The 12,409-nt window shown below is 47.3% G+C and overlaps 2 protein-coding genes across 10 annotated transcripts in view; one reads left to right on the forward strand and one right to left on the reverse strand.

Moving 5' to 3' along the window:
* OSBPL5 (oxysterol binding protein like 5) overlaps positions 1-12,409 on the reverse strand; it is a 231,479-nt gene that overhangs the window by 66,656 nt on the left and 152,414 nt on the right. The window lies entirely within an intron of this gene.
* Positions 7,679-9,796, forward strand: LOC135983366 (uncharacterized). The gene is made up of 2 exons (XM_065594722.1): positions 7,679-8,579; positions 9,177-9,796. The coding sequence occupies exons 1-2, from the start codon at positions 8,039-8,041 to the stop codon at positions 9,677-9,679; spliced, it is 1,044 nt and encodes a 347-aa protein (XP_065450794.1). The 5' UTR covers positions 7,679-8,038; the 3' UTR covers positions 9,680-9,796.

The following is a 12,409-nucleotide window of genomic DNA, read 5'->3' on the forward strand; positions in this document are numbered from 1 at the left end:
CTACTAGTGTAATCTGTGAACTTCCTTTTACACTTACAATTACTTAGCATTTCCCTCACCCCCCATATTTCTACACAATTTCCTTCTGCAGATTTCTATCTGTAAACAGTCCCATTATTCTCACTCCTGTCTTTGAAAACATCTTGTCCCTTCTTGGATCACAAATTTTAGGACATCTAACATCCTGAAGTAAAAATTGGCCTTTCCTGATGAGCATCAATTTTACCACCACATGTTTTCAATAGTCTTTGTGTTCAGCAGAATTTCAGTCCTCAAGGAATCTAAGAGGACAGAAACTGCTTGCTTACGCACAAAGTCTCTCCTTCATGTTAGGATTGCATGCACCTACTTCTCTCCGCTGCATGAACACACTTTAGCAACTACAGCCCATCAGTTACATTGAGAAGGAGCATTATGGAAGAACTTGAATATTTTATTGCTTCTTTTCCTGTGGTTTAGCTAATGGAAACAAGGAGAGAGTTAGAACCATGTGCTCAGCCACTGGCAAATGGTCTGCAGACTACATTTTGAGAACTGCTGCAGTAACTAAAACATGAGGGGTTTGACCCCCATCTGGAGTATTTGAAATGCAAATTTCTAACTAGTCACTACTTTCTATAGAGAGTATGAAAAATAAGTGCAAAAATTGCAGTTAATATGGACAGGAACACTGTATAACCTATTACAGGTTCTTAAATACTTGCTGCTAGTATTCTTCCACTCAAAAACCAAATAGTAATAAATAAATAAATAAATACTACACATGACACTTAGAAATGAAAACTTGAGTAGTATATCAATACCTTTTTTCTATAAATAGATTTGACCAACAATATTACAAGCATTTTTATTAATTAGTCTCACTCAGAGACAATTCCTGTGTAATTTTCAGCTTCTGTCTCTGCCCAACTATTCAGGGTTTTAATTTTTCTGGAAGACCATGTTCTCACTCTCTAGCTGCAATGCAGTCTCTTGCATGTTCTATATTGCCTCCCCACATAGGCCACCTTCTGACAGACACAGGATTTACAACAGAGACCCACCCTGCTGCTAAGACCTCTACTAAAAAGTTAGGTGCGCATAACTAGATCATTCAAGGCTGTGAAAAATGTCACGCCCTGTGTGAGGTAGTTAAGCCAGTGTAAGCCCTAGTGTAGACACTGCTAGGTCAGTGAAAGAATTGACATAGCTACTCCTTGGAGAGGAGAATTTTACTACAGTGATGGAAGGGGTTCTTCTGTTGGCATCTACACAACAGTAAGTGGCTGTAGCATTTATAGGGGTCTGTAGACATACCCATACAGAGAGAATTCTGCCCTTAGTGTCTGTGTCACGTTTCAAAGGCCAGTATTTCATATTTGAGAGCTACACTGCCACTTTTTTTTTTTTTAATGAGGGAACTTCTCTAAGTGCCAGAAGGCTTTTTGGGAGAGAATTATCTGGGATTATAACAACATTATGTTTTTAATAAATCCAGAGAATTAGCCTCCAAAAATTGTCAGAAGAATTGTATATATTTATTTTGTACCAGTCAGCATGGAAAATGCCATGTTCTTTAGCTGCAGTTATGAGCCAAACATTGGGGGAAGTGAAACACAAGGGATTAAGTACAAAGAACACTTCAGCCTGGTCAGCATGAGAAAATTAGGTCAGCATAACTACATCACTCAGGGGGGTGAAAAGTCCCCACCCTGGAGGGGCATAGCTAAGCTGACCTAAGTCCCAGTGTAGACAGTGCTAGGTTGGCAGAAGAATTCTTCCATTAACATCACTACTGCCTCTCCGGGAAGTGGATTACCTACGCCAACAGGAATTGGGCTCTTTTGCCATTGTAAATAGGAGAGGAGGTGGCCCAAGAGACAGCAACACTTCAAAAGTGACCTACACCATGAAATAGCTTGGGAACCCTTAATCTAATATCAGATGGAGGGTTTCTCTTAGAAACAATATGGAATAGCCACATCATCCTCAACAGCACTTAATCAGTGTTGTTTTCCATTTATCTTAGCTACTATTTTATACGACGGCTATTTAAGGGCCTGATCCAAATACCACTGGAGTCAATGAAAAGACCCCCATTGACCTAAATGAGCTTTGGATCAGGCCCTTTAAAAGGAAGGATTGTCTCATGTTTACATTAGCCTAGGACTCAAATCATCTGCGTTCCAGAGCCAGCCCTGCCATAACCTTCCTGTGTGGCCTTGAGCAGGTCACTTAATCCATGTCTCAGCTTCTTAGTCTAACATACTTCATGATGATGGTAAGGATGCATTCATGAGAGAGAGAGAGAGAGAGAGAGAGAGACACACACACAGAGAAGACTCAGATACTAGAGTGCTGAGCACAATAGAAAAGCCAATAAAATAAATAAGATGAAGTGGCGGTAATCTCTCAGAAAGATCATAATTAAAAGTTTCAAATGTGTTCCACAATAACAGCCTAGAGCATTAAATCCTACAACAATTTAAACACTTTTCCCCATTACACCAAAGTACTATAGCAATTATTATAAAGGAGGGTCACCGGCACTGGGGCATTCCTGTAGTGTCATTTCATTCCGGGGGATAGGTTGCACTTTGAGACATAAAAAGTTAATTTATTGTTAAGTACGGACCTAAAAGAACATCTAATTGTATTATAAGCACCACTGGGAAGTTAGCTACCTTGTGATACTGACAGGGCCAGCTCCAAGTTTTTTGCCGCCCCAAGCAAAAACAATTTCCAGCGCCCCCCCCCGGCCCCGCCCCAACTCCACTCCTTCCCTGCCCCATTCCAACCCCTTCCCCAAATCCCTGACCCCGCCTCCTCCCCTGGGAGCGCCGCATTTCCCCTCCTATCCCGCCCTCCCAGGCTTGCCTGGGAGGGAGTGGGGAGAAGTGGAGCGGCGGCATGCTTGGGGAAGGAGGCAGAGGTGAGCTGGGGGGGGGGGGGGACAGTTCCTCTGCCCCCCCCCCAAGGTTACTTCCTGTGGCCCTCCCCACGCCCCCCAATGCTGCAGCTCACCTCCACTCTGCCTGCTCCCGAGCACGCTGCCGCCGCTCCGCTTCTCCCCCCTCTCTCCCAGACTTGCTGCAAAACAGCTGATTCGTGCGGCAAGCCTGGGAGGGAGGGGACAGAAGCGGAGTGGCGGTGGTGCGCTCAGGGGAGCAGGCGGAGCGGAGGTGAGCTGCGGCAGTGAGGGCCGGTTCCTCTGCCTCCCCTCCCCCCCCAGAGTTACTTCCTGCGGCCCTCCCTGCGCCCCCCACCGCCGCAGCTCACCTCCGCTCAGGGCCTGCTCCCGGCTTTTTGTGCCCCATGGGGGGAAAAAAAGGAGGAGCCAGAATGCCGCCCGTTGGAAAGTGCTGCCCCAACACATGCTTGGAGTGCTAGTGCCTAGAGCCGGCCCTGGATTCCGAATAGAATTCTCAAGCAAAGAAATGCTTTCTGCTCTGCTAGGTGTAGCTTTGGTTTCCAGGTTGAGTTATCAAATTACTTGAGCATATCAAGAAAACAGGCATTGAGGGGATGTTGAAGTTAGGGCTGGAAACATGCTTTGTCAAAACCTTTTACTAAAATTTTTAAAGGATTTTGTATTTCTTCTGCCCTCCCTCAGATGGAGTATGGAAGTATGATCACCATTAACCCCAGGTTACATGATAGTGCTATTGTGGCTTAACATGAGTCTTTATTGTTTTTAAATGGAAAATGATTTCCATTCAGCAAAGTGCTTAGGAATATTAATAGCTGGGTGCATCTAGATAATGTACTGGTGCTTTCTTGCTTTCCCCATGTATGACTTCCTTTTGCCTTGGACACGAACAGCAAAATTGAAATCAATGGCAAAAATTCTGTAGATTTCAGTGGCACTAGGATTTCACCTAAAGTGTTCACAATCACATATCACTGCTTCCGCTGGGGTTGCAGAGAATCCAGGTGTTCTTTCTACCACTTTAATCATTAATCAGGTATCTCCATATTAGCCTCAACACTTATTCTGCCCTCTTACTTTAGTGACTATTTTTATATTCATGATTTTTAACATTACTTTTCCCCACTTCATTACCTCTTCCCTCTCCACTTTCTTTGCATAGCTTCACTAAGTCAATCTGTGGCTTTTAATTGCTTCTAACAACCCCAAGAAACATCCTAAACCACTTGAATTTCTTCTGTTTTCCACCCCAATGCAGGCCTCTTGTTTGCCTGTGTTCTCAGTAACCCACAAGCCATCCCTGACTCTCCTCTCCTCCACCCAGCCCTTTTCTTCCCTTCTGACAACCTCCTTACCACTATTCCTGCAGCTGCCCCTGCATTCAACCTAGCAAAATCTTCCTCCAGGTCTTCAGCTCCCTTCTAACTACTACAATCCCCTCCCCAATGGCTTGCCAGAGTCCAAGCAGAATACACCTCCATATGTGCAGAATCAAGCAGCTCACCTTTCCAAAGGAACAGAGAAGCACTAAACACAGAACTCCTCCTCAAAAACCTCCAATAGCTCTCCATTTATTTCAGGAGCCACTTAAAAATGGCTTTGCTTGCTTTCTGAACCTTCCATAAACTTGCTCCAGCCCACCTCATGGGCACAGTCTCTTCCTTCTTCTTGGCCCCTCTCCTTGTCTTGCACCAGATTTAGTCTCTGCCTTTTAACTCAGTCTTCCCACTCTTAGTGTGTATGTTTTTCTCCCCTACAACTTCTGCCATCTAGAGTCCTTCTTGCATTGCTCCACCTTGACTCACCTCTTTTCAAATTTCATCTGAAAACCATTCTCCTTTCTTGACCAAGTCTTAATCACCCCACATGCTATTTATTATTCAATTCTGCAGTGGTCATCATTCACTCCGTGAGAAAGATGCTCTACTGAGACTGAAACTGGCAGAGGAGCTGCAGGAGCGATTTAAGCACGGACTGATGGACACTGATGGCACCAGAGTGGGACATTCTCTGCCTTGTGCCGATTGGCTGTGTGCTCCAATCCTCTCCTTCATATTCTCAGCTCAATGTCACTCCACACCTCCGCCTCCTCTCCCATCCCCCTCATTTCAAATATCATCCCATCCCTAGGTTTTTCATTTAGCTTCTCCCCTTTCCATTCAACCCCACCCCTAATTATTATTATTTTTAAATTGTGGCATTAACATGATGTTCTCATTACTCACTCTGCTCATGTGTTAGACCCCCTTTCCCTTACCCAGCCTCTGTCCTGCCCATTCAGTCTGGAACATCTCTCAAGTAGAAACTGTCTGTTCCTTTGTGTTCGTACAGTGGCTAACACAAAGAGAGAGGGGTGCCCCAAGGCACTGCTGAAACACAAATAATGTCTACTAATGTACAAATTGAGCAGCATTGTAGTCTAATTAGTTCAACTGAAAAAGCACTCCTGGATGACTGTTAATGTAACAGTTACAATGTGCATGTTACATTAAAATGTCACACACTGTACCAGGTGGAATCTGAAGGAGTAAGTTATTTCCCTCACCTGGGCATGGAAATTTCATATATAGGAGTAAAGCATGTGGATGCTGGGGAGGAATAAAACTCAAGGGTTCTTCCCATGTTTTGTCCTGTTTCATTCAGCTTTCAGCCCTTGAGACTTCACACCTGATTTATCTTGTCCAGGTAAGTGAGAGAGCCCACAATGACTCGCACCACCTGCCTCCTCCAGTGGGAGCTGGCTTCCTAAATTGCTTGTGACACTGGATTGGCTCATTGTTACCTCTTGTGGCAAAATGCTGATGAAAGGACAGCAGGAGAGAATATACTCAAATCTTGATGGAGGAAGCTATATTATGTAGTACATATCAAATTGTGCACACACACTGCCCACTTTTGCATGTGAACTATTGCAATAAAATGTCAACAAGGACTGTGTCCTGGCAAGAGCGAAGTTTGGAATGCTTGGACTCTTCTCTTTTAAACGATGCTCAGGGAGCACAAAGAACGTTTTGTTCCTGGATCCTGAATCTATCAGATCTTTCTGCCAGCTGAGTCTGGTCCTGATTTCTTGGTTCACTGGATAAATGGCAAAAACTTTGTAAGTTGCCAGACTTGTGACTGATCTTTTATAGCACTTTTAAGCATAAACGTGGCTTTAATTAACTCAGAAAAGTTAAAGGCACGCTGCCACTTGGAACTCAAAAGACTGATTTAAGACAATGTGGGATTTGTAGTGACTCTATTAAAGCCAAACTGATATATCATAAACACTCTATTGGTAATTGTATCGCAATTAAAATAAAGCCAATGGAGGCGGCTTCTAGCAAAAGTTTTGCCTCATCTTTCCACTACAAATCAAGCAATGAAACCAATACAAAAACTCTCAACATACAAAAAACCCTCACTCCTGCTCAGCTAAGCTTTCGAGCTTTGCAGCTAGCCCAATACATTATGGTACACTGACATCTGAACTCATGTCTTATATTAACTGTAGCTGTAATTATGACACTCATATGGTGACTTAACAGGAAAAGGAAACTAGCACTGAAATCCAACTTCAAGATTTTATGGTTAATCCCTTAGAATGAGCAACATTTTAGGTCTTTGCAAGCAAATCATGGGATCGCAACAGATTTCTGGGCACTAAGTAATAGTAACCCTGTCATCAAAGCAGCTGGAAGACAAGAAAGAGATTAACCACTTAGCTAAGGCACATATCACCTTGGTACCTGACATTAAAGCACAACAACAGAGCTTGATGATGAGGAAAATAATGAGAGATCAGAGTCTTATGTTAGACTCAAGTATGAAAGTTTGCATTTAGAGAAAGTTGAAGCTTAGTGGTGGTTTCGCAGTCCCGTCACTGCCAGTCATGAGCATTGTCAGTAGGATTGCAATAGTCCAGGATTGTCCTGGAGTCTCCAGGAATTAAAGTTTATGGGGCCCTGATAAAGATTAATCTTTAATTAATGATTATATCATGTGATGAAACCTCCAGGAATAAGTCCAACCAAAACTGGCAATCCTAATTACCAGTGGACAGCAAAGTTAAAAGGCCCTAGGTGAAGATGGGAAAGACGTTAAAAATGTTTTGAATAATTAGAATTAAGAGGAAGATGATATAATGTAAAAAGAAAGTGATACCTCTTGTTTTTCCTGCTCTTATTGTTTATAATAGAGCATAGACACCCCAGCTGAGATCAGGGCCCCATTGTGCTGAACATTGTACAAACACCTGGAAAGAAGCAGTCCTTGTCCCAAATAGCTCACTATCTAAACAGACAAGAAAATGAGTGGGAGAAATGTAGTGCAACCTCCATTTTACAAATGAGGAACTGAGACAGAGAGCCCAAGTAACCCGCTTGAGGTCACACAGGCCATCTGTGGCAGAGATGGAAAGCAAAGCCAGGGCTCCCAAGACCCGGTCGAGCGCCCTAACCACAAAGGCCTCTTTCTTCTCCTTCGCAGGAGCCAGTGAAAAGGTCAACAAGCTTTGAAAAAGTACATATGTCACAATAACTAAGCTGAAGATGCACATATTTTTAATAAAGCCAGTTAAACCTGCTGGTGCAAAATAAAGCCCAAGTATTCACAGCCTCATGTTCTCTGACCAATACTAAGGTTTTTCCTAGGAAACAGCCTAATAATGCTCCCTCTCCTGCACTGCCAGAATTGAGCTAGGGCGGTATGACGGCTTTAATTTACTCCAGTCCTACACAACCGGTTTCATCCTTGACTCTGAATTCCATCTCTACACTACGGGTTTAGGTCGACTTTAGCAGCGTTAAACCGAATTAAGCCTGGACACGTCCACACAACGAAGCCCTTTCTTTCGATTTAAAGGGTCCTTTAAACCGGTTTCTTTACACCACCTCCGACGAGGGGATTAGCGATAAAACCGGCCTTTGCGGCTCGGAATTGGGGTAGTGTGGACGGAATTCGACGTTATTGGCCTCCGGGAGCTATCCCACAGTGCTTCATTGTGACCGCTCTGGACAGCACTCTCAACTCAGATGCACTGACCAGGTAGACAGGAAAAGACCCGCGAAGGTTTGAATTTCATTTCCTGTTTGCCCAGCGTGGAGAGCACAGGTGACCACGCAGAGCTCATCAGCACAGGTAACCGTGATGGAGTCCTCCCAGGATCGCAAAAGAGCTCCAGCATGGACCGAACGGGAGGTACGAGATCTGCTCGCCATATGGGGAGATGAAGCAGTGATAGCTGAACTCCGTAGCAGTAAAAGAAATGGAAAAGTATTAGAAAAGATCTCCAAGGCCATGAAGGACCGAGGCCATAACAGGGACACACAGCAGTGCCGCGTGAAAATTAAGGAGCTACGGCAAGCTTACCACAAAGCCAGAGAAGCAAACGGAAGGTCCAGGGCAGAGCCGCAAACTTGCCGCTACTACGCGGAGCTGCATGCGATCCTAGGGGGTGCAGCCACCACTACCCCAACCGTGTGCTATGACTCTCTCACTGGAGAAACACACAGGGAAGACGGTTCGGGGAACGAGGAAGATGACGATGGAGGTACTGTAGGTAGCTCACAGCAGCAAGGAAGCGGAGAAACCGGTTTCCCCAACAGCCAGGATATGTTTGTGACCCTGGACCTGGAACCGGTAACCCCCGAACTCACCCAAGACTCTCAGGGCACACAGGAGACCTCTGGTGAGTGTAACTTTGTAAATATTTGTAAACATTACAAAAAAAAAGCAAGCGTGTTTAATGATTACTTTGCCCTGGCAATCGCGGCCAGTACATCTACTGGAAAAGTCTGTTAACGTGTATGGGGATGGAGCGGAAATCCTCCAGGGACATCTCCAGAAAGCTCTCCTGGTTGAAATGGGGTGATTTTATTAAGGGGACATTCAGAGGCGCCCGTTCCTGCTCTTCTGACCAGAAATGTTCCCCGCTGTTAACCACGCGGTGGGGGGAGGGGTGAAGTGATCATCCCAGAGAATCGTGTGTGTGTGTGTGTGTGGGGGTGGTTTACTTGTGTTTGTGCCGCATGTTAACCGGGAAACCGCAGCCCCTCCTTTTACATTGAAACCCCATTTTAAATGGACAACCCAATTCATCCTTAATATGGGAAATGCGCTGCTGTTTGCAACCTTTCCCGCATGTTAAGAAGGTTAAAAAAGCCAAAACACTGTGGCCTACGATGGCTGCCTGCAAGCCGAAATATGTGACCTTGTAATGAAAGAGTGTACCCATTGTTCTCTAAAATGTGTCTTTTTTAACCACCTCTCCCTTCTCCTCCACCAGCTGCAAATGTTTCTCCTTCGCAGAGGCTCGTGAACATTAGAAAGAGAAAACGTAGGACGAGGGACGATATGTTCACGGAGCTGCAGATGTCCGCCCACGCTGATAGAGCACAGCAGAATGCGTGGAGGCAGTCAATGTCGGAGATGAGAAAAGCCCAATATGAACGAGAGGAGAGGTGGCGGGCTGAATCGCGGGATGAACAGAGCAAGTGGCGGGCTGAAGACGATAGGTGGCGTCAGCTTGCAGACAGACGGCAAGAGGCAATGCTCCGTCTGCTGGAGCATCAAACTGATATGCTCGAGCGTATGGTTGAGTTGCAGGAAAGGCAGCAGGAGCAGAGACCGCCGCTACAGCCCCTGTGTAACCAACAGCCCTCCTCCCCAAGTTCCATAGCCTCCTCACCAAGACGCCCAAGAACACGGTGGGGGGGCCTCCGTCCACCCAGTCACTCCACCCCAGATGATCGCCCAAGCATCAGAAGGCTGGCCTTCAATAAGACTTAAAGTTTTAAAATGCAGTGTGTCCTTTTCCATCCCTCCTCCCCCACCCATCCCAGGCTACCTTGGCAATTATCCCCCTACCTCTGTAAGGAACTAATAAAGAATGCATGAATGTGAAAAAACAATGACTTTATTGCCTCTGCAAGCGGGAGGGGAGGGTGGGGTGGGGTGGGGTGGTTGGTTTACAGGGAAGTAGAGTGAACCGGGTCGGGGGGGGGGGGGGGTTTGGAGGGCTCATCAAGGAGAAACAAACAGAAGTTTCACACAGTAGCCTGGCCAGTCACAAAACTCGTTTTCAAAGCTTCTCTGATGCGCACAGCGCCCTGCTGTGCTCCTCTAACCGCCCTGGTGTCTGGCTGCGCGTAATCAGCGGCCAGGCGAGTTGCCTCAACCTCCCACCCCGCCATAAAGGTCTCCCCCTTACTCTCTCAGATATTGTGGAGCGCACAGCAAGCAGCAATAACAATGGGGATATTCTTTTCGCTGAGGTCTGAGCGAGTCAGTAAGCTGCGCCAGCGCGCTTTTAAACGTCCAAATGCACATTCCACCACCATTCGGCACTTGCTCAGCCTGTAGTTGAACAGGTCCTGACTCCTGTCCAGGCTGCCTGTGTATGGCTTCATGAGCCATGGCATTAAGGGGTAGGCTGGGTCCCCAAGGATCACGATAGGCATTTCAACATCACCAATGGTCACTTTCTGGTCCGGGAAGAAAGTCCCTTCCTCCAGCTTTCGAAACAGAGCAGAGTTCCTGAAGACGCGAGCATCACGTACCTTTCCCGGCCATCCCACGTTGATGTTGGTGAAACGTCCCTTGTGATCCACCAGGGCTTGCAGCAGCATTGAAAAGTACCCCTTGCGGTTTACGTAGTCGGTGGCTTGGTGCTCCGGTGACAAGATAGGGATATGGGTTCCGTCTATGGCCCCACCACAGTTTGGGAATCCCATTTCAGCAAAACCATCCACTATTGACTGCACGTTGCCCAGAGTCACTACCCTTGCTATCACCAGGTCTTTCATTGCCCTGGCAAATTGGATCACAGCAGCCCCCACCGTAGATTTGCCCACTCCAAATTGATTCCCGACTGACCGGTAGCTGTCTGGCGTTGCAAGCTTCCACAGGGCTATCGCCACTCGCTTCTCAACTGTGAGGGCTGCTCTCATCTTGGTATCCTGGCGTTTCAGGGCAGGGGAAAGCAAGTCACAAAGTTCCATGAAAGTGCCCTTACGCATGCGAAAGTTTCGCAGCCACTGGGAATCGTCCCATACCTGCAGCACGATGTGGTCCCACCAGTCTGTGCTTGTTTCCCGGGCCCAGAATCGGCGTTCCACGGCATGAACCTGCCCCAGTGACACCATGATTTCCACATTGCTCGGGCCTGTGCCTTGTGAGAGGTCTATGTCCATGTCAATTTCCTCATCACTCTCGTCGCCGCGCTGCAATCGCCTCCTCGCCTGGTCCGGGTTTCGCCTTGGCATATCCTGGCTCTGCATATACTCCAGGACAATGCGCGTGGTGTTCATAGTGCTCATAATTGCCGCGGTGATCTGAGCGGGCTCCATGATCCCAGTGCTAGCTATGGCGCCTGGTCAGAAAAAAGGCGCGAAAGTAGTATCTGATGGACCAGGAGAAGGAGGGAGGGCGGGAGGGAGGGAGGGCCGAGTGACGACATGGCATACAGGTACAGGAACAGGGAGAAACACAAACAACTGTCACACAGAATGGTCCCCCCAAAGATTAAACTGGAAACCCTGGGCTTAGCAGGCCATTGATTTCACGGAGGAAGGGGAAGCAAATGAATACAGAACAAATCTATTTTTTACATCTTAAGGTGGCAGCCGACGGTGCAGCATGAGTGATAGCCTCTCCAGTATGATGATGACGGATACCAGTCATAAAATACCATCATCTGCAAAAAGGCAAGGGGCTGCTGCTGTGTAGCAATGCAGCCCCACGTCTGCCAGCCCCACGTCCGCCAGCACCCAGCATCGCCCTCGGCCTCTTCTGGGTGCTTAGCAGACAATACTGGGCAATTGGCAGAAAATAGTATATTACGACTGGTAGCCATCATCATCGAAACAGTAGCATGTCTGCCCAGGTGGCCATGATTGACAGCCACACCAGTACGACGACGATGGGTACCAGTCATAATATACCATCGCCTGGCAAGGGGCTGGTGCAATGCAGCCCTACGGCTGCCAGCCCCATGACTATCTCTCATGCTACACCGTCTACCGCCAAAAGGCAGTTAGCAGCTGCTGCTGTGTAGCAATGCAGTCCCACGTCTGCCGGCACCCAGAGGACATATGGTGACGGTGAGCATCTATTGTCTGCCGTTGCTGTGACGAGGGGGGAGGGGCCTGAAGACATGTACCCAGAACCGCCCGCGACACTGTTTTGCATCATCCGGGCATTGGGATCTCAACCCAGAATTCAAAGAAAAGGCGCGAACCGCTTCTCGGCTCTCTGAGCTGTGGCGCAAACGTAGTATCTGACGGACTAGGGGAAGGAGGGAGGGCGGGCCGAGTGACGACATGGCCCTCCCTCCTTCCCCTAGTCCCCCCTCGTCACAGCAACGGCAGACAATAGATTCGCGCCTTTTTACCTGGGTTACCTGTGCAGACAACATACCACGGCAAGCATGGAGCCCACTCAGCTCAGCTGAGCTCACCGTCACCATATGTCCTCTGCGTGCCGGCAGACGTGGGACTGGGCAAATCTACGGTGGGGGCT

Source organism: Chrysemys picta, chromosome 4 (assembly GCF_011386835.1).
Source record: "Chrysemys picta bellii isolate R12L10 chromosome 4, ASM1138683v2, whole genome shotgun sequence".
Lineage (NCBI taxonomy): Eukaryota > Metazoa > Chordata > Testudines > Emydidae > Chrysemys > Chrysemys picta.